General features: G+C 56.3%; 1 protein-coding gene across 5 annotated transcripts in view; it reads left to right on the plus strand.

Moving 5' to 3' along the window:
• The window catches only part of SMG6 (SMG6 nonsense mediated mRNA decay factor), a 237989-nt gene extending 214493 nt beyond the window's left edge, over window positions 1-23496 (plus strand). For 3 of the 5 annotated variants that reach the window (XM_060135024.1, XM_060135028.1, XM_060135027.1), the window contains 6 exons: window positions 1053-1229; window positions 4962-5108; window positions 14640-14793; window positions 17883-18094; window positions 18406-18487; window positions 21756-23496. In XM_060135024.1, the coding sequence (XP_059991007.1) occupies window positions 1053-1229; window positions 4962-5108; window positions 14640-14793; window positions 17883-18094; window positions 18406-18487; window positions 21756-21886 (903 nt within the window). In that variant the 3' untranslated portion in view covers window positions 21887-23496. Of the gene's footprint in view, window positions 1-1017; window positions 1230-3595; window positions 3728-4961; window positions 5109-14639; window positions 14794-17882; window positions 18095-18405; window positions 18488-21755 lie in introns of those variants that run through there. The other 2 variants (XR_009537678.1, XM_060135026.1) reach the window with 2 other exon arrangements.
• The last annotated feature ends 711 nt before the right edge of the window (window positions 23497-24207 follow it).

A 24207-nucleotide genomic window follows, 5' to 3' on the forward strand; every position in this document is an offset into this window, starting at 1 on the left:
GGCTAGAGTCAGTGATGCTGGAGGGGCTGCCACCCTGTGACATATCTGGCCCCGGAAGTGTTTCCCTATGGGAACGGCCTTCACCTCTTGTGAGCTCCAGATCAAATGGGCCCCTCTTCTCCCTTGGTGAGCGCCCTCCCAGAAGGGAGGAGAGGACCCCGGAGGCCAGGGATAAGAGTAGGGCATGAGAAGGTGCAAAGCAGGTGGGTTTGCAGGTCTCGCAGGAGAAGGACCCCAGACAGGGTGACTATGGAAACTTTCTCTGAGCCACTTACAAATTTGATGATTGCTCAAGATACTGAATTTCATTTCAGCTAAATCAGCCCCAGCTTCTCTGACAGCACTGGCTTATGTGCTGACGTGGCCACATGGGAGCAGGATGGCCTAAACCCCTGGAGGAGCAGACCGTGGTGAAACACCCCCACACACACACACCTGCTTTGCCTGTCTCCCTTCTCCTGACAATAATTTCCTGCCGGACCCCAGTCTCTTCAGCGTAAGAAGCTCTTAGGTGGGGCAGGAGGAACCTGTCAGGGGAAACCCAGAATGACCTGAGTGAAATGAACCAGCCCAGAAAGCACTCATCATTCATTTCACACTCAGGCTGGAAGTTCTCCTCTTGGGGGTCTGGCAAGAGGGGAGCTGGGAGAAGAATGGAGAGCGGCAGTGAGGGTACCAGAGAGCTATGTTCTGTGACAGCCAATAGTTTACATGCCACCCTTCCTTCTATCAGCTAGATACCAAACCTGGAAGACTTTTAATTTATTCTTTTTTCAGATCAGGACTTGAGCAAAAGAAAGGCGAAACCCCAGAGGACACCTGTCATTGGCCCTGGGGTTGTCTGCTCCCCCAGAGGTGACCTAAGGGGAGATGGTGCTGTCTTCCTTCAGAGGGTCTTGGCCCTCCTCACCTCACAGGCACGCACTCGCGCTCACTCTCTCCGCCTTCCCTGCCCAGTGGACACATTGCTCGTGTGCCCCTCAGCCAACAAACAAAGTCTCTCATCTTCCCTTTCAGAAAATGCTGTTTTTCTCCTCCCTCTCGCCCTGTAGGTTATTGCAGCCGACTGCAAAAGGGTCACAGTGCTGAAGTATTTTCTGGAAGCCCTTTGTGGACAAGAAGAGCCTCTGCTGGCATTCAAGGGTGGAAAATATGTGTCAGTGGCACCCGTCCCAGACACCATGGGAAAGGAAATGGGAAGCCAAGAGGGAAAACAACTGGAAGATGAGGTACAATGCGGGAAGAGCCCGCTGTGGCCGAAGGAAGGCTCCCCCATCCCCCAGCGCTGCTCTGCCCGGCTTCAGCCTCTACCCCTGGTTATTTATAACCACTCAGAGCGGTGGCGATGTTGACGTGACCAGCCAGCTTCTCAAGAGTGCACTCTGCTGGTGCCCCTTCCTGCCAGTCCCACCCCGGTGCCCCCATCTCGCTCTGCTACGAGTTCCAGATGCTTCTTTTTAATGTTGCAGTGGAGGAGAAGGGAGGGAAAGAAAGAGTTTAATAATGTGCAGCTCTGGAGGCTTAGGAAAGGGAGCTGGGGGGGGAATGTTAGGGTTCAGGCCGAGGATCAAGTTTATGGATGTGTGGAGCTCAGTGCAGCACAGGCCTGAACTGCAGCCTCCAGCACACGTACAGGAAGAGCTGACATTGCTGGCCCCGTGTGGAAAATCACCCCCTCCCTGGCCTACCCTCCCTCCGTTGCTCCCTCCCACCCTCCCTCCTGCACATCCTGATGTGATTAAGGAATTCTCCTCTTGTTTGTTTGCCCTTGGTTGTTCCTGTAGCCCTTGCTTCACTCCAGACTGCGCGCGTGTGTGTGTGTGTGTGTGTGTGCGCGCGCGCGCGCTCATGCCAGCCTGAGTGCCCACCCCTGCCAAACCCCGCTGACATTTGCCTTGCCGTACATGTATGTATCTTTCTGGGGGTGATGGTTGCTGTGGTTCTGTGCACAGTGGGTTTGTGTGTCAGTTTAAGTTGAACACTGCTGCCAGCTTCCCTGCTGTCTGTGGGTTCTGAGCAAATGTGAGTGTGGACGGTGTCGGTGCCTGCCTGCGTTTACTGTGCTTACTGTTGCTGCCAGCTGCCCTGCTATGTGTCTGGGTGTGGGTGTCTGGGTGTGTATGCACACATAGCTCACTTTGCCTGATGGTTGACTCTTTCCTTCTTTCTGCCCCACAGTATTACAGACAGAGGGGACTTAGGTGGGAAAGAACATGGGACTCAAGGAAGGGACGCAAGTGACTGTAGCCAGAGGCCAGGTCACCCGTAGGCCAGCACAGTCATTTGGCCTGCAGCAGTCTCAAGCGCCTGGTGGAGCAGGGTGGGGTGTGGGGATGAAATCAGCAGCAGGCCAGGGAAGCCAGATGTCAGCTGGAAGCTGTCGTTGGTGATCTGAAGCAGTGATAGAGTGGCCACCTTTGGTTCAGAGTCTTCAGAGCAGCAAAATCTTGGACGGGCTTCATTAGAATAGCTGGAGAACCCCACCCCACCCCTGATGACACAGGATAGAGGTGGTTCCAGGGATAAAGCTGAGCCCATGATTCCAGACTCTCCAGATGAAACCTGGGCAGGGAGTAACGGGAAAGAATGAGCTGTCAGTGTGGGAGGAGACAGTGGGGTTGCTAAAGCCATCGAGGTGTCCAGGCTTCAGGCAGGACAGCGCAGTGCCACCCAAGCCCTGGGCACCGTGTAGGGAAGCGTGGGTGGGATAGCGCCCTGGTCAGCTCTCTCACCCGCGCTTTAAGGCTGAGGCGGGCGGTAGAAGGTGAGCAAGCTGGCTCTCCAGGGTTGCTGCAAGAGGTGTCCCCTGGCCCGAGGAGCCCGCAGGACCGCATCCAGGGAAGCAGGCAATGCCCAGAGGGAGGGGCTCCTCCACTCTCACGAGGAACAGACCAGCTCTCGGTCCCAGATCTTGGCTGCGTCACGCTCTCTCCCTCCTCCTTAGGCTTATTGACCAGACAAAGGTTGTGACCCATGCCATGCTGCCCACTTCTTCCTTTTCCCACGAGCCTCCTGGGTTCCGTTATGTCAGTGGCCCCTGGGAAACCCTACTTACCCTGGTCTGTGTAATTTCACAACCCTGCACTTCCTCGTTTGCTATGAGAGCTGAGCCAACCTCAGACAAGCCTCGCTGACCCTCTTTTGACCTCAGTCAGGCTCAGTCCAAGCCCCATGATAACCCTGTGTATCCCTGGTCAGAGCAGGCAGGGGCAGTGTCCCCCACAGACCAGCCAGGGACCCTACCCCACTCACTCTGGTCCAGGTTAACCCCACGAACAGGAAGTAAATGTGCAGAGAGAGTCTTCCTCCTTTCCACGGCCTGGGCCTCTCTGGAAGTGGGCCCTGTGACACAGGAGCCTGCGTGTTGTCGGATGAGTGGTGACTGCAGACAGCATCCCAGACCCCTGAGGCCTCTTAGGATAGTGGCAGTTCTGGCAGCGCCGCGAGATCTCATCTTCTCCTACCTGCAAGACGAGTCCCTTAAGCTGATTGGGAGAGGAAAGGGGAGCTGTTTCTTCAGACGTCATTCTTCATGAGCAGAACAGAATGCATTTCCTTAAGGATGCTGCCAGAACACCTTTCTTTCCACCCCTAGATTCTCCTCCTAAGACAAGGCATCACCCACCCACTCACACACTCTTGCTAACCACTTTCCGCAAAGAGTCCTTCAGAATATCACCGATACGGACAGTTGGAGGAGAGGGAGTCTGTATGGAACAGGATCCCCGTGAGTCTGTGGGAGGCCTGGCACAGGGCTGGGTCTGAGCTTTACCATTCTAGATCCAGGACCGCACCTATGCCGCTTGGTATCGTTGGTAGGAGCACAGACTTTGGAATCAGACTCACTAAGGTTTGAACCCCTGCTCTGCCACTTACTAGCTTCGTGACCTTGAGCAAATTGTTTAACTCTCTAGACCTCAGTTTGTTCATTTATAAAATCGAGATGATGATAGCATCTATGTCCAGGCTATTGTAGTAAATGAGTTAATGCATGAAAAATGCTTAGCCTGGTACCTGGCCTCATGATAAGCGCTCAGTGAATGGCAGCCGTTATTGTCATAATCATTGTCATTGTTATCACCCAGTTATCATTCAGACCCAGGAATCTTCTCCTGCTAAGTCACCCCCTATTACCCGTGCTAACCCTGTCCCTCAAAGGAAGCTCTCTTGGGTAGCTGCATGTTCTCTACTGACCAAGGCCAAAAGTGAGAGAGTGAGAAATGGAGCCTGGGACCACCCGGGGAGTAGTGGCTTCTAAGAGCTGAGGCTGCAAGCAGGGAGGCGCCGCCCCTGGGGAAGGCTCCACCAGCCTGACAGGAGACTCCTGAAGCTAGCCAACCATCTCCCAGTCTGTGCAGGCCCCCAGAGGGCAGCGGAGCAAGGTCATGGCGTGTGAATCCCTATCGTGGGGCCCCCAGCCCCCGCACCGCCGGGCTGTGGTCTTAAAAAGAAGCCAGGGCAAGGTCTGTTGAATTTCAGCATCTGCTCCCTGATGCCGTCTGGGGCAAGGGAGCTTCCATGCCGAACTCCCAGTGTTGGCCAGGATGAGTCCTATCCGATCGCTAGCATGAATTAGGCTTCAATTGGGTGGTTTAACTTTCTGTGTTGTTTTTCCCTTTGGTGAATTTCAAAATGAAAATGGGCCCAAAGTTTGACATTTTGAGTGTGTGCAAAGAAGGAAGGGCTGTGAGTATAGGCATGGAAGTAGATAGGGTGTGGATCTGTGAGTCTGTAAGAGGAGGGCCCTGGAGGGCAAAGGGGAGCAGTTGCCAGGGGAGAAGGATGACAGCTTCCCCCGACCTGCCTCTGCCTGAGCTGGGGCAAGCGCACACCTTGGGGCGCTGTGCGTGGAATGGTCCAGATAGGCCTGGATTGGGATGCAGGAGGGACGGGAGGGTGGGTCTGGTCTGTGCTGTGGGCTCACAGTCTCCTCTCTCCCCTGGCCTGCACCACCGGCAAAGGAAGAGGACGTGGTGATTGAAGACTTTGAGGAAGATTCGGAGGCTGAAGGCAGCGGGGGCGAGGATGACATCAGGGAGCTTCGGGCCAAGAAGCTGGCTCTGGCCAGGAAGATAGCGGAGCAGCAGCGTCGCCAAGAGAAGATCCAGGTGGGGCCTGCCTGGGGAGGGTGGTTCCCGTGTGGCTGGTGGTCTGTATAGGGCATGAGGGAGATGGGAGTAGGGATGAGCAGGACCCTCTCACTCAGGAAGTCTTGCAGTGTCCGGACTGGTTCCGCCACCTGTTTTCCTTCTCTGCCACTAAATTCTGGTTTGGTGCCTGGAGTCTCCCTCCTCCTGGGCTGCAAGCAGGGCCAGGTTCTTCTCAGAATCTGCTGAAAACTTCTCCCCCAGTGATGATCTATGAACACACACCACACATACCCAACCTTTCACACAGTTTCAGGGGTTTCAAAGTTCCCCTGAATGTTGTCCAGACGCTCTCGGAAAAGCCGTGGATTCTCTGTTGAGAACACCTGTTCTCAAGGGGAGATGGTGTCATGGCTACAGTCTGCTTGTCTGGATTCCCACCGTAGTGGCCGAGCCCCTCTGGACAGCACACTCTAAACCCGAGGGAGAAACTACTCGATCGCCACGTAAGGATTCCTGCACCATCAGCCCTCTCGTGGACCCGTACCTTCACTTCCAACAGGCTGTTCTTTATGGCTCTCCCAGGTCTGACTCTTGCACTGTAAGCTCACTTCTTCTCATCTAGGGCAGGGGACAGACCGGGAAGAGCCAGCCATGCTCCCTGCTTTAAGACTAACTGCATACGTGGGGAAGCGTCAGTCATCTTTAGGAATGTCTGTCTTCAGCCCTCTCTTCAGCCGCCTCTGGCCTTTGGCATGGAGCCTAGTGCACGTGGTCAGGCCGACCTGATCAGGCTGGGCTCCGCCACTTACTAGCCTTGTGACTTTGGGCACATTGTTTAACTTCTCCCAACCTGTTTCCTCATCTGCAGAGTGAAACTGGTGACAGCACCTACCACCTGGAATGGCTGTGAGGCCCACAGGAGCCCGTGCACGTAAAGCACCCAGCATAGTGCATGGCGCACCGTGATCTGATGGCAGTCTGACCGCTTATCAGACAGAGCCCTGCCCTGGGAAGGGGAATGGATACCAGTTGGGACCCATGGTGGGACCCATGGTTCTTTAGACGGTTGGAATTAAGCCTCTGCCAGCATCACTGCCGTGGTGGGGTGGCTGCCTTCTCCACCTTTGCGCAGCTGTGTGAACCTCTGTCGTGGCCCTCGAAGCTTCGTCTGCAAGCTGTCTTTCTTCCTGTCCGGTAGCTCTTTTCTTCCTCACCATCAGTCTTCCCAAAAGTTCTGTCCATACTACCACCTCCATTTCTTGACTCTCAGCCCGGCAGTTATAGAGGCGATTGCATCAGAGGTCACCAGGTACCTTTGTCGGGTCTTCTTCACACTTGACTTCCCTGTAGCTTTGGACCCCAAAGCCGCCTCCCTCCAGCCTCACTTCAGCACACGAGGACCTTCGTCTCCTCTCTGCCTGGTGACCACACCACCCTCCTGGGCTTCCTCACCACCATTCGTTACTTGGTCTCCTCCTCCCTTTCTCTTACTTCTTAGTCTCAGCACATGGAGTTGGCCCTCAGCAAGTATTTTCATTCAGTGAGTTAATAGATGGTAGCAATGAGAGCATCATCTTAAGTTCCTCACAGGCTTTTAACCCCTCGTGCCTGATTCCTTATCAGATCCTATCTGTTCACTCATTTATTCCCCCCGCTCTTCTCCATCCCCATTGCCACTACTGCTGTTCTAGTCCAGGTACTCACTGGATTGTAGCCAGCAACCCTGCATTGCACAAGTCCGGCGGGTCCCCTTTCCCTTGTAGTCTGTGAATGCAGCTCCTGGAGTTGTGTGGTACACGGTCTGCATGCCAGGCTCCCTGCCTGCAACGCATCTTATGTGGTTTCATCATTCTCTTCCCAAAAGAGCCACTCCCCTGCTCAGGAATCATCAGTGCCTTTGCTTGGCTAATAAAGTCGAATTCCTTACTATGGCATCTAGGGCTTTCTCGTCTGTTCCCAGTCTATTTTCCCAACCTCTTCTCCCGTCCCCCATGAGCCCTCACGAGCTATATGATATTGGGCAAATCATTTAACTTCCCCAAGCCTGTTTCCTCATCTGTCAGATGAAGGTGGTAACAGCAACTCCCTCAGAAAGACAGTGCACGCAAAGTGCCTGTCCAGACACTCCAGCCCTCCTGCCTGGACAGCACTAACCCTCCTTTCTACCCACTGTCCCCAGACAGCTCTGCCCTTTCCCACTCTCACGTCTTTGTTCCTGCTGTTCGCTCAAGCCCGAGTACCCTTTTTCTGCTCCACATTTCCTGTTACCTGTTGAAATTCTATTCTTCCTTCAGTCCCCAGATGAAACCCCATCTCCCCAGTGAAGCCTTCCCGGATTCCCCCCAGAGGAATTCGTCTCTCTGCTCCGTGTTCCTGTGGCGCTGATTCATACCTCATTTGTGAAACGTATATCACGTCTCAAATTACACTTATTTCTGGACTTGTTCCCCCCCGCCGTACTGTGAACTCCTTGGAATCAGGGACCGTGTCTTCCGCTCAGTTTAGTAAATGGTGGTGAGCGCCTACCAGGCTGGTGGTGAGGGGACACGGGAGCGAACCCAGAAAGTCCTGTCCCAGAGTGTCCGCTGGCGTGGAGAAGTCAGTGATCTGACGTGTGAGCGAGCCTTGTGACCGAAGGGAAGTGCAAGATGCCGTGGGAGCGTGCACCAGGGGGACATGGCCTTGTCTCAGGCAGCGGGCTCAGCCCGGCCTCTCCAGTGACAGGCGGTACCTGGCAGAGGCCTTGTGTGAGACCTGACTTCCGGCGCCCGCAGCTCCCCGGAAGCCGGTTCTCCCTGTCAGCTCCCTTGGAGCAGGCTGCGATGGCCAGGCAGCGATGGCCGGCTGCGGGCCGTCCGGGCTGGGGTTGCTGTGGCCCCTTTAAGAACAGGCCCCACGTGCACCACTGCTGGCGGCCCTGCCTCCTGTCAGCCTTCTTCCTCCAGCCTCACAGCCACAGGAGGATTTCTCAGCAGAGAAGAAATTCCCCCCTTCCCTTCTCCCCACCCCGTTTAATGCCCGGGGCCCTTCGCTTCCATAATTCTTCATTTTCCAGCCTTGAACGTAAGCCAGACACATCTGTCTGGCCATATGCGTGAACCCTGGAGTCTGTGCCGAGGTGGCTGTAAAACAGGGCCGGTGAAGGCCCTTCTGGGAGAGCGCACACATGTGTGTGCCCTCGGGCCATTGGCTCCCTGCCCAGAACCACGGGGCTGCAGGGCTCCAAACCCATGTTAACCTCTTCTTATTTTCCCTCTTTTTGTTTAATTTAAGGGGGGAAAATCCCAAGGAAAAGGTATAAATTGTCCTGGGAGTGGGGGAGAGGCTCCTAGCTGGAGAGGCCATTATTGTTGGCAGGTACCTGGGTCACACTAATACAATAAGGAAGAGAGGAGCATCGGGTGAATTAAGATCGGAGAGATGGGCTGTAAATTACTCTGCTCCGAGCTCCATCAGTCTCCAGGGGTGTTAACTGAGAGGTGTAAGGCAGGTCCCCAGCTCCCAGCGCCTTTTACAGATGCAGCAAAACAGGAACCACACATGTTTGGGGAAGGGGATGTGAAGGTGGGGTTGAAAAAAATCCTCCTGGCCCCCATGCTGGCTGTAAAGTCCAAATGAGATCTGGGGCCCTAGCCACACCCCCACTTCCCCGCTCCCACCGAGACCCCCGGGCCTAAGCTCATCTGTGGGGTGGGGGAGGTGAGGCCTGGCCTCCCTCCGCAGCCTGTCCCTCCCTGCTTCCGGTGCTGCACAGAGGCTGGTGCGTGGGGCCGGCTGGAGGTCAGAAGAGGGGTGTGGGCAGCTCTCAGGACCTGTGCAGCTGGAGCCTCGGCGCCCGGGCAGGCCTCGGGTGCTGCGGGCCAAGTCCGCCCCCCCAGGGCTTCGAGGCCGCGCTCTCCGGCTCAGCGCAGGCTTTGCCTGTCGCCTGAGACGGCTCTTCACCTCGTGCTGGTTGAGCCCACCTTGCTGCTTTCCTCCCGAGCTCTTTGCATTCCCGTTGCCATTCTTGAGAGGCGTCCAGAGACCAGAGCAGGGGACACGGTCTGCCTGGGATACTGGTCGGGAGTGTTTCTTTCCTGACCGGGCCCTCAGGGCAACGCAGTCACTGACCGTCCTCCTCCGGGCTTGAGGCGTGGCCTCTTGGCACCTCACCCTGGCCCTGGCCCCGTGCATCCCCACCTCCTCTCTGCCTCCACGAGGCTTTGCTGTGATTTGTGCTGCTGTCGGGCGGGGTCAGGTTTCCTGAGCAGTTGCAAACATCCCACCTGAAACATAACAGGCTCTTCCTCTGGCCACAGCTATTGTTTCCTCGGCACTATGGCCACAGTCTTGCTCTGTAGCCAGCAATGACATGTGTTCTGAAAATAGCTTCACTCCCCTATCCCCTTCCCGCCCACCCACCCTCCTGAAGATGCAGTCACTCCTTTGTGGTAGCCCCAGGAGTTTCACTCTAAATATAGCTGCAGCCCATTCACATTGCCACCCGGCTGGGGGGGGGGGCCCGCTGTGGAACAATGGGGCATGCACAGAGCCCCCCACACCTGTATGGAATCTAGCGGAAGGCAGACACTCAGCCCTGGCTCCTAGCTGTCGGAGACAGGGTGGGAGCCAGCGCACTACCAGGCCAGGGGCACGTTCACGCCAGGGCAGGAAAGCCTGTGGGGCCAGGCGGCCGCCCTCCCCACTCCAGCACATTCCAGAGCTTGCTCCAGCCATTCTCACCTCCCCGGTTCCAGCAGCATCCACAGGGTCCTGTCCTCCTGCAGAAATGGTCGGACTTTTGGCTGGAATACCCTTAGGCCGCTGCTTATAGCAAGCTCAGGGGTGTCATGCTTAGCCCTGCCATTCCCTGTCTATCTAGAAAGGGCAGTAAGAAGTAGGAAGCAAATCATCATAATTATAACCTTGAAAAAGATAGCAAGTATGTGTGAAGCTTTGTGGTATTGACTTCGGATGTCCAGAGAAGGGATCCTAAGCAGAAACTTTCCCATGAGCAACCCACCCCAAATGAAGATGCTAACAGAAACCAGTGACTCTGCCTGCTTTCTACAGCAAATGCAGAATCTGCACCCTTTGGTTTTTGCAGCTCAAGAAGGAGTGCCTGGGACTTCCCCGGTGGTCCAGTGGTCCACGCTTCCACTGCAGGGGGCACGGGTTTGATCCCTGTTCAGGGAACTAAGATCCCACATGCTGCGCAGTGGGGCCAAAAAAAAAAAAAACAGGAATGCCTGTCTGCACTGCTGCTGGTGGTTATCTCACCAGCTATTCCTATTAATATTTCATTTCCATTTTTCCATTTTTTGTTTTTTAAAAATAGTTAAAGAAAAAAAGGGAAAAAAACCCCAAAACACCAAGAGTACCACGAGTTTTATAATAGAAATCAGCAGTGCACTGCCTCACCCCTCCCCAGCTCCAGCTCTGCTCCCTAGTGGTTTCCCCAGATATTTACCCCCCCTGGATATATAAAAGATGAAAAATGGAGTTGGGCAGAAGGAAAGGAAACTGAAATTTGTTAAGTTACTAATACGTGTATCAGGCATTTAGCTAGATACTTTCACATGCAAGATGAGGGTGGAAATTTGCTATGTTACCAGACTTCTCATTTCTGGTGAAGACATTGCTCTGGCCAGAGAGGCCCAGGTGTAAATGATTCCATCACCCTGTAGAGGGAAGGAGGCAGCCACACTCCCTTTGGAGCCCTGCGCAGAAGGAGGACCTAAGAAGGCCTTCTCTGGATCTGGCTCTGCTTCGTGATCTGAGTTCTTCAAGTTCCACAGCTCCCGTGTGAGCTAACTGCATTACTCTTATTTGTAATTCTCAGTGTCTCAATTTCCAAAAGGGTCAGTCATCCCCGAATCACTCCCATCATCTAGAAGAAGGAACTTAACCTGTGAAAGAGCCCTTCCTGGGGACCCAAGCCTGTTAGCTTCCTCGTCAGATGTTACTGTGGACTGTCTCTTTCCCAGTTCCCCACCACCTTGCTCGAGGATGCCTCCGTCCTTCAGAGCAAGTTGGTTACTTAGCGCCTTCCAGAAACAGAATTAAGTTCTTTTCTTCTTCACACTTTCTGACTTTATGGCCCATGTTGCCACTGGTCTGATTCAACATGTCCTTGCTTTTCTAGGATTCCCAGCTCACTGTCCAAGGACCACTGTGGCCCAGCCTTAGCTGCAGTGAGAAGGGTTCCTATGGAACTCTCCTTCCGGGTCAGCACACTTGACTCCAGGCCAGGGCCAGTCCGTCTGAATCACAGCATTCCAGTTGCACCCCCCTCACCCCCACCAGAGGCTTCTGCAGCTTTTTGCTCATACAAACAAAAATAAATCTCACTACCGGCCTCTGAACTCCACAGCAGCACGCTTCCCCCTTCTCCCCAAGCATCCCATGGCTGTGAGTGGGGACTTGGCGCTCTCCCCACCGACATCACTTTTTCACTCCCTGCGCATCCTGTGTCCTTCTCTCACCGTGCGACCCAGAGATCAGAATGGGACGTGACGGCCGGCACAGGCGCCGTGCACAGCTGCCAGGAATCTGACGGGTAAAATCTGGAAAAGTTGGGAGGGCAAATGCTAAACACACACAAACACACACACACACACACACACACACACCGCCACTCAGAGAGGGCCGGAAACACCGACACCCACAGACGAGGGGCTGCGGACTCCCAGTCCTTCCTTGTCTGCCATTCTTTTAAGGGGACTGGGCCAGTCTCCTGACCCAGGTATGACCCCCCAGAGTCCCACTGGTACCCCAAGAGAAGGGGGAGCAGCTTCAGTGAATCTCCCGAGACTCCAGGAGGGCATGTGGGGAACAGGAAGCAGTTGTGCAGTGACTCACTGGGCAGAGCCAGGTTAAGGGAAGTTGTCTGCGGGTGTCCCTGGGACCGGATGGTGGCAGCACAGCTCTGACCACCCTCATCAGCTTGATCCCGCCCACCCCTGGGGAACCAGCAAGGCTGCCACCTCCCAAAAAGGCTGTGGCCTCCGTTCACCTTTCTGGCCCTGAGCCAGATCTCAGAGAACGCAGACGGCTAGCGCTTCCCTGGACCTTGCACCTAGATTCTTCTTCCATCCTGTCATCAAAACAGCCAGGCAGGCTCAGCCCCTGCCTCCCTCGGCCATCTGGCCTAAAGGCCCTCCTGCCCATGGCCAGCCTTTAAGGAAGGGTGGTCTGAGGTCTTAGGAGCTCATCGTTCCCACAGGGTAAAAGGGGCAGCCAGTGCCACTTCCTTAGAGTCAGCCTTAGGGCCAGAGGATCATTTATGGAGGCCGGAAAACTAAGATGTGAAAGGGGTCTGAGTGGAACGGTGGCAGAGGCGCTGTGCTCAGGCCCAGCCGGCTTCAGGGTTCGTCCTGCCCCTTCTCACTGAGAAAGACAGAGGTTTAGGGGCCTATAATGCCAAGAGAAGCGTTCCAGGCAGTGGAAAGGCTGCACAGAGCACGCCGAGACCCGGGGAAATCAGCAGCAGGGGTGCTGATGCTCCCTCTGTGAAGAGAGAGACGGGAGAGCTCACTAAGCCTCAGTGGGGACTGTTTCCTCTCCTCACGAAATGCCCGCGCCGTCGCACGTGTTATATATTGATTATATCTCAATAAAAAATAGGGGGTTTGGGGGCTTCCCTGGTGGCGCAGTGGTTGAGAGTCCGCCTGCCGATGCAGGGGACACAGGTTCGTGCCCCGGTCCGGGAGGATCCCACATGCCGCGGAGCGGCTGGGCCCGTGAGCCATGGCCGCTGAGCCTGCGCGTCCGGAGCCTGTGCTCCACAACAGGAGAGGCCACAACAGTGAGAGGCCCGTGTACCACAAAAAAAAAAAAAGACAAGAAAAAAAAAAAAAAGAAGTAGGGGTTTTTTTAATGCCCAAGTTGAGTTCGGTAGAATGTGTGTCACCCTCTAGTTGGCAGCCCCATGGGGAGGGCCAGTGACCCACATCCCCTGGGAAGGTGGCCTGCAGCAGAGGTGCTTTCCCTTCGTGAGGTGAGAGCAGTAAGACTTCAGCAGGCAAGCCCTTCAGCTGCGTTTCTCATGCCTGCCAGCGTCCTGTGCCTTCCACCAGCTGTGGTGGCAGTGGCAGCAATGACTTACTCATAGGAAGAGGTCCCCAGCAGGTCACAGAGGCGCCACCCCCAGCATTCAGAGGCATGCCCTTTCAGTTTTACTGTCATTGCCAGTGAAACCTGATCACCTTTCTCACTGACTGTTAGTGGCCAGGGCCCAGCCTGTGGGCCCCATCTCAGTTGGCACGCACACCCCCTCCCCTGCTCCGTGCTTGTGTCTCTGTCCCTGCGAGTTGGTGTGTGGCAGGAGGCCATGGGAGGGCAGGACAGGGCTGGGACCTGCTCGCCAGGCCCCTGCCGGGTTTGTTTCAGTGCCCTCTGGCTCTGCACGCAGGGAGCACACTGGGCAGATGCCCTCAAATCAGTTTGCTTCTCGGCCATGGTCCCCAGAAGAGGAAGCAGCACAAGAGTGACCGTGTTCTATAGTGACAGGCGCACCCAGAGCCAGTCTCCCAGGGCTGCCGCCACACAGGTCCTGGCAGACTTGAGAAGATTGGGCTTTTACAGATGAGCATGGAACTTCCCTGAAAGATGTGAACATCTGTACGACTAACAGGCGCGAGGCCGTGTGCCTTCCGAGATGTGGTGCCCAGACCGCTGGTGCTACGTGAGGGGTTTTTTCAATCATGCATAGAAGACATTCTGACTGTTCATTGCAGAAGTGCAGCTTGCGCTGGTAAACACATTCCTAGGCTCTCAGACTCCTGATACCACAGATATTATTTGCTGAGCCACAAAAACGAGTTGACATAAAGTCAATTTAAAGAAAAACCTCAAGTAAGCAAGAGTATAGGTTGTACAGAATCGTGGCAAAGGAGTGCAGGTAGAACACAGAAGACTGCCGTCTAGGGATCACCGTGCTGGTGGGGGAAGATGGTGACGTTCTCGTCAGTCTGGATGGTGGTCTTTGCACGTCTGTGAGTTGGGTCCTAAACCGTCCCACCATGTGGGCTCCTGCCGATGTGGGAGACTGCGGTGTTAATTATTAGTTGTCAGCATCGCTCTTTTTGTGTAGACTGTGAGTTTATTCTTTTTCTTTCCTTTTTTTAAGTACACAGTGAAGTAAATTGAAATAAATTCTGTTTGGGATATACATATACGTAAAAGTGTCTGGGTTGAGAAGTATCCCCTGTATATGCTGCCTAGATGACGAATGTGAAACCACTTTCATATCCAAGGAACCCAACTCTCCCTCGCTGACTTTCAGCCCAAGGTCTTACTTTCCGAGACCCGTTATTTTTAATAACCATCAAGGTCCCTTCTCGGTCCTATGCGAGGGTTTTAGTCACGCCTGTTTCCCCAAGCCATTTGGTCTACACTGATTTTTACTGCAGTGCTTTGCCCAGCCCTCGGGCCTGTCCCGACAGGGACTGGCTGTATCTCTGGAGGGGGCAGGGGCAGGATGCTGACACACCGTGGACTCAGGGCCCTGACTCGCCCACCCCTTGCCTACTCACTCACTGGCTCACTCACCGTTCTGTGTCTCTGTAGGCTGTCCTGGAGGACCAGAGTCATATGAGGCAGATGGAGCTCGAGATCAGACCCTTGTTCCTCGTACCAGACACCAACGGCTTCATTGACCACCTGGCCAGTCTGGCACAGCTGCTGGAGAGCAGGAAGTACATCCTGGTGGTGCCCCTCATCGGTGAGTCAGGCCAGAGCAGCCCTGCATGTGCGCAGTAACCCTCTCTACACACATGCCCCACAGCCTGGGGGCCAGGCAGGCAGAACCCTGCTGTGTGTGTAAGACAGGATTTGCAGGGAAGTGGGGAATGTGGGGGGCAAGGACAATTGTTTAATAATCAAAGCAGTTCAAATTATTATGGCTGCTCCGTGGCTTAAACTGCTTGAGCAAATGGACTCCTGTGTCCCAGCAACCAGAGGCTGCATGAGCCCAGCCCTTGTTTTTATCCTTATAAAGCTTGCAGTAAAACAGCAAAGCTGGTTCCCGTTATTGGTAAACACTCAGCCCTGGCAGATAGCGGCAGTGCTGCTGGGTGGTCTGGCAGGGAGGCTGGGAGGGTTTTGAAGGGCTTAGATGCCTTTGGTCTGATTGTCTTGTAGCTTTTCATGATCGTTCTGTTGGTTCGAGGTAACATTCTTCTGGCCAATGTCACCCTAAGGCCAGGCCGATGGAAACCCTCCAGAGCAAGGCCTTGGCTCACGCGTGTGGATTCCTGCCACTTGGGCTCTTACCACTGTCTGGTCATTGGTGCTGGTACAGGGTCAGCATCTCAGGACCCAGCTAGCTCGCTTCCGCCCTCAGGCCAAAGGAGCCCAGCTGGGCTATCTCCAGAGGGCTGTCTAAGGCACCTCTGGTTCTGGGAGCCCCGTGGTGGGTCAGCTTCAGGATGGGCTCTGTGCTCCGGGCTGCTGTCTGATGTAACTGGTACAGCTAATATCACTGATAGCTGTCCTGTGCAGGGAGAGTATCTGGGAGACGGCTGGCAAGCCCAGGCTCTTTCATGTCCCCTTCTCACCAGCCACTGGGAGCAGGGTTAGGGGCCCTGTCCTCTGGAAGAGCTGCCAGACTGGCAGTCTGCCTGCCAAACCACCTCTGACACTCATGCCAAGATGTTCCGCTGGGCCTTCCCTCCCAGTCCCTGGTGTCTTAGTGCCAGATGAGAGTGGAAACAAAGGGCAGGAAGCATCCGCCCCTGCAGAGGCTATAGAACCCTGGGGGGTTGTGGGAAACACGTTAGCACCACCTGAGAATGTTGGCACTGAAGCAGCCCTCGTCCCGCCTCCACCCTCCCTGTCTTCCTTCCCCCTCCCCATGTGGCCTGGCCAGAGCCTCTTCAACCCAGGCCCTTAGACCCAAGGGAAGGTTTTCTGTTCTTCAGAAGTAGAGCAGCTTGTCTGCCCAAGGTAGAGCCAGACTATCGAGTTGTTGCAGCTTCCCCTCTACCCTCACCAGGTCCCGGGGTGGGGCACCTTTCAGGATAGCATGTCCCTGTGCTCTCCTACCCAGGAGATTTTCAGGGATAAGAAAGTGAATTGGTCACTTTTTGCTAGATGGTCAGGGAATGGTGTAACTGAGAGGTTGCTGGTGTCTCAGGAGCCCCCTAAGTCTTGGTAGGAGCCTCAGACACCATCCCAGGCTGGCAGAGCCCTCAGACACCAGCACCGATTGTGCCGCTACTGTGCGCTCAGTCTTCTTGTTCCCGAGGGAGCCAGTGAAAGGCAGAGCTGCAGCCCCTTGGCCTTGAAGAGCTTATGGTTCAGTGGGGGAAGCCAGGTTCAGTGGAGAGGGAGCAAATATATGAGAAAACTCAGAGGAGAAGGTAGATAGAGAATAAATGGTCGACCCCCAGAGGCACTGGGAAATGCCAACTGTGTCAGGGCATCCAGGCCAGCCTTTCTGAAGCGTCCTCAGCTGGGCAGGGCCTTGACTCTCAGGGGCTGTAGAGGGGGCTCCTGTTCAATGAGGCGCCGCAGGGGCGTCCTGCCCTGTGCGCGGAGCACGAAGGGTTAAGCCGGCGGCCTCGTCTGCCTGTTTCTTGTGCTCTTTAACCTGCTCCCTGCTCCTGAGGTCTGACCCCAGCTTCGAGAAGCCCCGCCTGGTGCAGAAGCACAAACAAGCTTCCCCTTTGAAGCCTGTTTAGTTTGGAAGCAGGAAAGCAGATTTTGGGATAGAATACCAGTTTTTCATGTTTGATGTTCTGTTTGCTGTACCATACACCCATCCACCACTACTCCGCGACCTCAGCCATACATTGGGTGGACACTGCAGCCTCAGGTTGCCGAAGGCATGGCGTGTGTGTGTGTGTGTGTCTGTGTGTGTGTGTGTGTGTGCGCGCGCGTGTGTGTGTGGACACTGCAGCCTTAGGTTGCTGAAGGCATGGGGTGTGTATGTGTCTGTGTGTGTGTCTGTGTCTGTGTGTGTGTATTCCCACATGGGCCTTTTCCAGAAAGTGTCTCTGAATACCCAGACGGTGAGTGCCAGGCTCACCATGGAACTGCATGCTCACGCCGACTCCCCGAGCCATGAATCACTGCACTGAGGAGAGGCCTCAGACCCCAAACTCTCCCGGAGCCCCCAAGGAGTGCATATTTCCCACTTGACCTCAGGCTTTTGGCTGGAATTTTGGAAAGAATCTTCACCAGAAAATGAAGCTGTGTCCCAGACACATAGGCAGGCAGACACACACACACACACACACACACACACACACACACACACGTGCACTATCAGAGGAGGTAGATGTGCCAGGGGTTTAGGGGAATAGCAGGGTCCTCGCGAGTGAGGCTGTGATCCCCACTTGCCACCTCGTGACCTCCCTGCCCTCTGGCAGGGGTGGGCATGGAACCGGGCCCCTCTTGGACCGCCGTGGTGGGGGCCCAGGCGGATGAGGGAGAGTGCCTCTTTCCTCTAGCCGCTACATACCCTCGCCTCTCCTGAGGGACCCTCTCGATTTGATTCTATAACTGAGGAATGCGATAGAGGGGCCAGGTTTCTTCCCCTGAATACAGCAGCTCCAGAAACTCCCTGTAAGTTCCTCCCAGGAGGAGGGTGGGGCCCAGGGGAAGAGGCAGAAAGAAGATAGAACACTGTGGAAAGTCTAGGGCATTTCTTGCCCCCCAGGATCCCCTAGTTTCACTGGAAGACTCCTGTGGGGCAGGATGGCTTCTGTGGTCTGGGGAGGGGCTGGCTGGGAAGGCAAGGCCTCGGGCGAAGACAGACCTGATTGCTGATTGCCCAGGCTGACTCCTTGCGGGGCTGTGTCTCATCAGTGATCAGTGAGCTGGACGGCCTGGCCAAGGGGCAGGACACAGACCACCGGGCTGGGGGCTATGCCCGTGTGGTGCAGGAAAAGGCCCGGAAGTCCATTGAGTTCCTCGAGCAGCGATTCGAGAGTCGGGACTCTTGCCTACGGGCCCTGACCAGCCGTGGCAATGAACTCGAATCCATCGCCTTCCGCAGTGAGGACATCACTGGCCAGCTGGTGAGACCCAGGGCAAAAAGGGAGCACCTATAGCCAGCCTTCAGAACAGGGTCTCCGGGAGGGAGGGGCTAGAGGAAGGCCAGTTGGCCTGAGCAGCCGAGGGGACGGCCACCGTCGAGGCCCAGGAGGGGGAGTTCCTTGTCCCCTAGATCACTCTTGGCACAGTTGGACCTGGCCAAGCAGGGCCAGGGCACGTCTGGGAGGGACACTGGGAAGTGACCTTCCCCAGGACCCCAGAGGCAGAGCATACCTGTGCCTCCTCTGCATGGCGCCCGCTCCTGCCCGGTGGCACTTATCCCGTCTTCCTCCAGGGCAACAATGACGACCTGATCCTCTCCTGCTGCCTCCACTACTGCAAAGACAAAGCTAAGGACTTCATGCCCACCAACAAAGGTACAGCTCTGCCTCTGCCTCGGGCCCATCCCTTCCCCTCCCTACCTTGTCCTGCCCTCCTCAGCCCTAGGGAAGGGTCCCTCCACTGACCCTGGCCTGGGAAGTTGAAGGAATCAGGGTTCAGGCCTGATAAAAGCCTGAGGCCAGCCCAGTTTCCTCCCCTCCTGGAAGTCAGACCTCCCTGTCACAACTCCCCCACCCTCAGGTGGACCCTCGGCCAACTAGCGATGGGCCTAGCCCAGGAAGCTGGGCTCTAGACTGTGAACTTTCCCACTGTGCATGCGTCCATTTCCTTTCTTGGGTCCTCGGTGAGTTGTCTGACAGCAGGAATGTCTTTATGATTCAGTGTAGCTTGTTCTGGGCATGGTCTCGTGAGCCCAGCCCCCTGCCGCTCTGAGGACAGTCCCCGGGGGTCCCTGGGGCCCACCTCCCTGCTCTTGGCCATGCTCATCCTCTCAATTCATCTGTGAATGTCTACCCTGTACGGGGGGTGGGGGGTGGGGGTGGAAGTGCTTCCCCACCTAGCAGTGGGCCTTTCCTTCCTGTCTCTCTGGTTGTGTGACATAGCCCTTTGGAGGCAGGTGAGAGCTTGTGGACTGAGCCCTCAGCCCAGTCTTCAAAACGCTTTTGGTGAGCAGAATCCCATCTGGGGACCAGAGGTTCTCTTCCGGGTGCTTGAGCACCTCACCCTCAACCCAGAGCCGTCTCTCCTCTGAGGCGGCCCCTCGGCCCCTCAGAGTCAGCGAGGCTCAGGTGTTTTCTGCTCCCGGCTCCCAGGACGCTGACATTTCTTCATCTGGAAGGATTTCCTATCTCGGTGTCAGAGCAGAGCTGATGATTCTCGCCATTTAGTCTGTGTCTGTGTGTAGGTAGCCTCTTGTCATTTCCTCCTAGTGGTTGCCCATCTCTTGTCTCCGCTTGCTTTCCTAGCCTTGGCTTCTAGGCTGGCCTGGGGATTGTCTTCTCTCCAGCCCTTCTCCCAGCCACTTCAGTGCAGCCCCTCACTGCTGCCCAAGTCTCTGTACCTGAGGCCGGTAATGAGCCCACAGCTGCTGTTCTTCAGAGGGGTCCTGCCACGTGGCTTGCATGTACTGTCCCTTAGGGCCAGATTCGGAGCATTCAAGTGGTAAAAAGGAGTCCTGGCTGAGCCCAACAGAGGAGGTTGGGCTCTGCTCCCAGGCAGCTTCCTAGAGGGGCACCTTGTGAGGGAGAGGTAGGCAGGAGTGCAGAAGGCCTTGTTGGGAAGTACGGTTCAGATACTGCTGTGGCCCCACCCAGCCTCAGAGCTGTTTCTTTCTTAGCAGAGACACATTTTGGCTTTGGCCCTAGTCTCCCCCCCCCCGCCCCCCCCCGCTTCACCCCAAACAGCCTACAGGAACCCATTGCCATCCTGGGGACCGCCTCTATCAGAATTACATCAGCAACGGCTGGTGTAATCAAACCCCATTTGTCCGTGTGAATTCTTAGCAGATTAACTTGTCAGATTCACAGAGAAACCATCACCAAATGTTTATGTGTAAACGATGTTGAATTTTAAAATCATGTGGATTATGGCGGATGGGGCCTGACAAGATGACAGTCTCTGGTTTCTAACAAAGTGAAGTTACCAGTGTCAAAACAGAGGATGTTTATTGTTAAAAATGTCTCAAAGTATCCACAGAAACCCCTGCAGACCCCTGCCAGCAATGCCGGGCCTTGGTTGGCTGACCTAAGGCCTGGGACTCGCCTGGTCTGAGTCCCAGGGCAGGACCAGTGGGGCTGTGGACAGACTCGGGCCGCCCGCTGGGAGCCCCACATGGCACTGCACGTCACCCCGCCCCACCGCACACACCCCGAGGGGCCAGGCCCAAGCAGCCAAGCAGTCTCAGAGCATCTCCTCTCCCCGTGGCTGCCTTCCTCTCCCTCTCTGTCCGCCACAGCTGCTCACCTCCCACCACACCCTCGTTCCGCCTCTCCCCTTCTCACCGCCATCAACCCCACAAGCCTCTCCCTCCCTCTTCCCCCCAGACTCCTCCCAAGGCTGACAGCCAGTTCTCAGCCTCCCTGCCTGGAGCTGGCAAGCCTGAAACTGCTCAGGTCGGCATGGATGTTTGCAGTCCCCCAGCCCCGCCAGCCCTCACAGTCAGCAAGCCCCGCAGGACATTTCCTGTGCCTCACTGTCTGCCGGGCCTCTGTCAGCAAACACCCAGCCTGGGACCGAGGAGTGGACCTGCCACCCAAGGGGCCTTAGCAGGGGTGGGGGTGTCACTTGTGTGAGTGCTTGGCCCCAGCTTAAATTCTCCCCAATACATTATTAAAAGTTTAGGGAATTAGGGGGAAAGAAGTGGAGGAAGATATCCTGCTTAAAAAGTCATCTAAAAAGAACGAAGGCTATCGGTTTGTGTGTCCGTTTGTGCTCATATAGAAAGAACTTTAAAATCTTTAAAATTTGAATGAAGTAGGTACGGTGAGTATGATTGTAATGTTATAGGAAAAAAGCTTATATAACAAGTATGTACACTTGTAAATGTGCATAAGGAACTCTGGAGACATCCACAGCGCTACCCTGGGAAACAGACAGAGAGACATGAGGGAGGGAACAGGGAGATGATGCGACTTCACCTTTCCTTTTTCTGTACCTAGAGGTTGCTACCGTACACACGGATCACGTTTATTTAATAGAGGGAATCTTTTGGCTCTAACCTCAGGGCCACCTTGGCTGGGCGCTGCCGGGACCCTTGCCCTCCTCTCCTCAGAGCTCCCTGAGCTAACCCCTCTCCTCACTTCCTGGGAACCCTGGATACATTTTGTATTCCATCTTGAGTTTCCTACCTCTGAATACCTAAAGCGTGGATCTGCTGGCCTTGGGGGGCATGGGGGTGGGTGGAGAAGATGTGCAGAAGAGAGGAATATTTTGCGTCCAGGACTAGCCGTGCAGTCAGAAGGAATAGGAGGGCCGGCTCTGCTCTCTCGGCTCAGAGTCCTGAGAAGAGGGGTTTGCGGAGGCTGACGGGTCGGGCAGCTCCCAGGGCACGAGGCAGCACGGCCCTTCACTGGAGGCGGGGGTCCAGAGCAGAAGGCCAGCCCTGGCCCATCACGGCCCTCCCTGAGCCGGTAGCGGAGGGGCGCCCTCGGCTGACAGTCCGCACGAGGGAAAGGACCTGTGGAAGGGCCAAGATATGGCTGGCCTGGAGCCCCCAGGACTGCTTTCCCCTCCGGAAGAGGAGAGGCAGCCAGTGCCTCTGCCTCCTGCCCTCAGTGAAGTCCCTCTGCTCTCTCCTGCCAACAGAGGAGCCGATCCGGCTACTGCGGGAGGTGGTGCTGTTGACGGATGACCGGAACCTGCGTGTGAAGGCGCTGACCAGGAATGTGCCTGTGCGGGACATCCCGGCCTTCCTCACGTGGGCCCAGGTGGGCTGAGGGGGCCACAGCGGGGCCCACCCCCATGGAACCATTCCCGAGAGGCCACCAGGCGCCCAGAGTAGCACAGGAGATGCCCGCGTGCCTGAGCCACCAGTCCACCCAGACAGTAAACTACCCTCTTCCCCCGCACGCCGTGGCCGCGCTGTGGGGGCAGCTGCTCCGCACAGAGCCCCTCCCAAGGGCCGGGCGGAAGCCGCTGGGACCCTCCTGGGCTGCCGGGATTTAGCAGGGAGGTGGCTGGCTGCAGTGACAGCAGGTGGGCGAGCCAGACCGACCGCCGGTGCTCAGCCTTTCTCCCTCCCCGTGTCCGGTTCAAGGGCTGGGGGAAGGCCTCTTAGCCCGGGGACTCAGCCACTTTCTCAGCTGGAGATGGGGCAGGGGGTTAGAGTTTCCATCAGATGCAGGTGAGATCACGGGTCCCTTTAATCTTCAGAGCCCCTGTCCTGAAAGCGTCCAAGAGGCTTTGGTCACGCCATGAAGAGAGTGCTCAGGGCGTCTCTCTCCCCCTGAGGCCTGGATTCCCCCATGGACCACACTTGGGTTCTGAACAGCAGCCCTAGCCCCCCCACACACACACCCGTCCCGCTGCTCTTCCCGCCCTTAGCAATCTGGGTCCACTGTGCTGGGCCACTGGTTTTCCCCTCGGTGGGTCGTGGGTCTGTAGGGAGGACATCTGCTCTTAGGCCCATGCTTCCTGGGTGGCCTTGGCCTGCTCCGTCTCCCTCCATCCGCCTGCCTTTTGCTCTAGTTCCCACTTCACAAAATTTCCTCAGACTCTTCTCAACTCGCCTCCCTCTCCCCCTCCCAAATCATCCCCCGCACCCTCCTTCTCCTTCTAGTTGGTCCCTCTCACCTTCCTGGCCCCTCATTGCCTTGCCTTGGAGGTTCTCACTCTGAATGCTTCTCCCGCGGTACCTGTGGCAGGAGCCTAAGAAAGCTTTCCTGCCGCTGACCACCTCTCCCAGGCCCCTGTGCTCTGGGGTGCTTCCAGGCTCCTCCAGCCCAGCCTGAGGGAGGGTAGGGTGGGCCAGTGCCCGGGAGCAGCATTGCCTAGCCTGGAGTTTGCACCGTTTCTAGCTCTGCCCTAGAAGAACTTGACCCGGGGGCCCTTCGCCTTGGAGTTTTTTGTTGCCTCTTCAGCTGGCACCTGTGTTCAAAGCTGCACTCAGGAGGCTTCCTCCTGGGAAAGCGTTCTCCCAACCCAGGAACAGGGATGGAGGGGGACTTAGGGGAAGACAGGGTTTGGAGGCGGAGCCAGGAGCAAGTTTTGATGGGACCAGTGGGGGAATCCCCCAGAGCCCCCCGTCTGACTATACAGCCTGCCCAGAAGATGGGGGCAAGGCAGTGCCCCCCCCGCAGGCCCGAGATTATGCCAGAAGGAGGGGGAACTGTACAGGAGAGCCATGGCCGACGATTTGGGGCTGTGAGTCCCCCAGGGCCTCAGATGACTGGGCGTTTTGGGGTATAGGGTCCCTGGCCTCTCCTCTGAGATCCTTTCCCCTGGGTGAAGGCTGACGACTGGGTGGGTGGGAGACCCTGTCTCTCCTTTCTGTCCCATTTGCAGCACTGGATTTGTTTCCTTAATAAACTTTTAGTTATGAAACGTACCTGAGCTCTTGCTGATCTGTCTCTGGGACCGGGGAGGGACGGTCCAAGCCACCGCACCTGTATGAGGGCGCTGCTTCGGGCCCCTGCACCCACCCCGGTGCGGCCCACCCAGCTCCCTGGGCAGGGCGAACAGAGCCGCTGGGTCCAGGGTCCTTGGTTACTGCTTTATTGCTGTTTGGTTCGAGTATAGAAAATGGAAGCGGCTCTGGAAGAGCCTGTGTACAAGGTAGGAAATATACAAACGAGGAGGAGGGAGCTAAAGAGACCACGTTCCAGCCCAGCCCAGCCTGGGCTCGGGGTTGGGGGGGCCGCCCAGGGCGCATGCAATAAATATGGTCCGGGGCCCTAGGGAAGGGAGGGGGGGACCACCGCGGGAGTGGGAGACCGGGTAGGCCAGGGCTGTCTCAGCCCTCTGACTCCAGAGGGAGGGAAAGGTTAGCCCTGGGGCTAGTGCCACTTGTGCAAAATGAGGAACTTCACATTATCAGTCCCGGGGCGGGCGGGGGCGGGGGCGGGGGGCCCTCCGGCCGGCTCAGTCCCCTCCCCGCTCCCCAACTCTGCCCGACGCTCCGACCCCAGCGGGGAGATTCACAGTGAGAATGGGTGTGGTCGCAAGGGCCGGAGGTAGGGCTGGGAGCGCCCCAACAGTGACACCCCTTCCCCCAAGAGCAGCACGGAGCCGGGGGAGGGGGCCAACGAACCACAGGAAG

This window comes from Lagenorhynchus albirostris, chromosome 20, assembly GCF_949774975.1.
Source record: "Lagenorhynchus albirostris chromosome 20, mLagAlb1.1, whole genome shotgun sequence".
NCBI lineage: Eukaryota > Metazoa > Chordata > Mammalia > Artiodactyla > Delphinidae > Lagenorhynchus > Lagenorhynchus albirostris.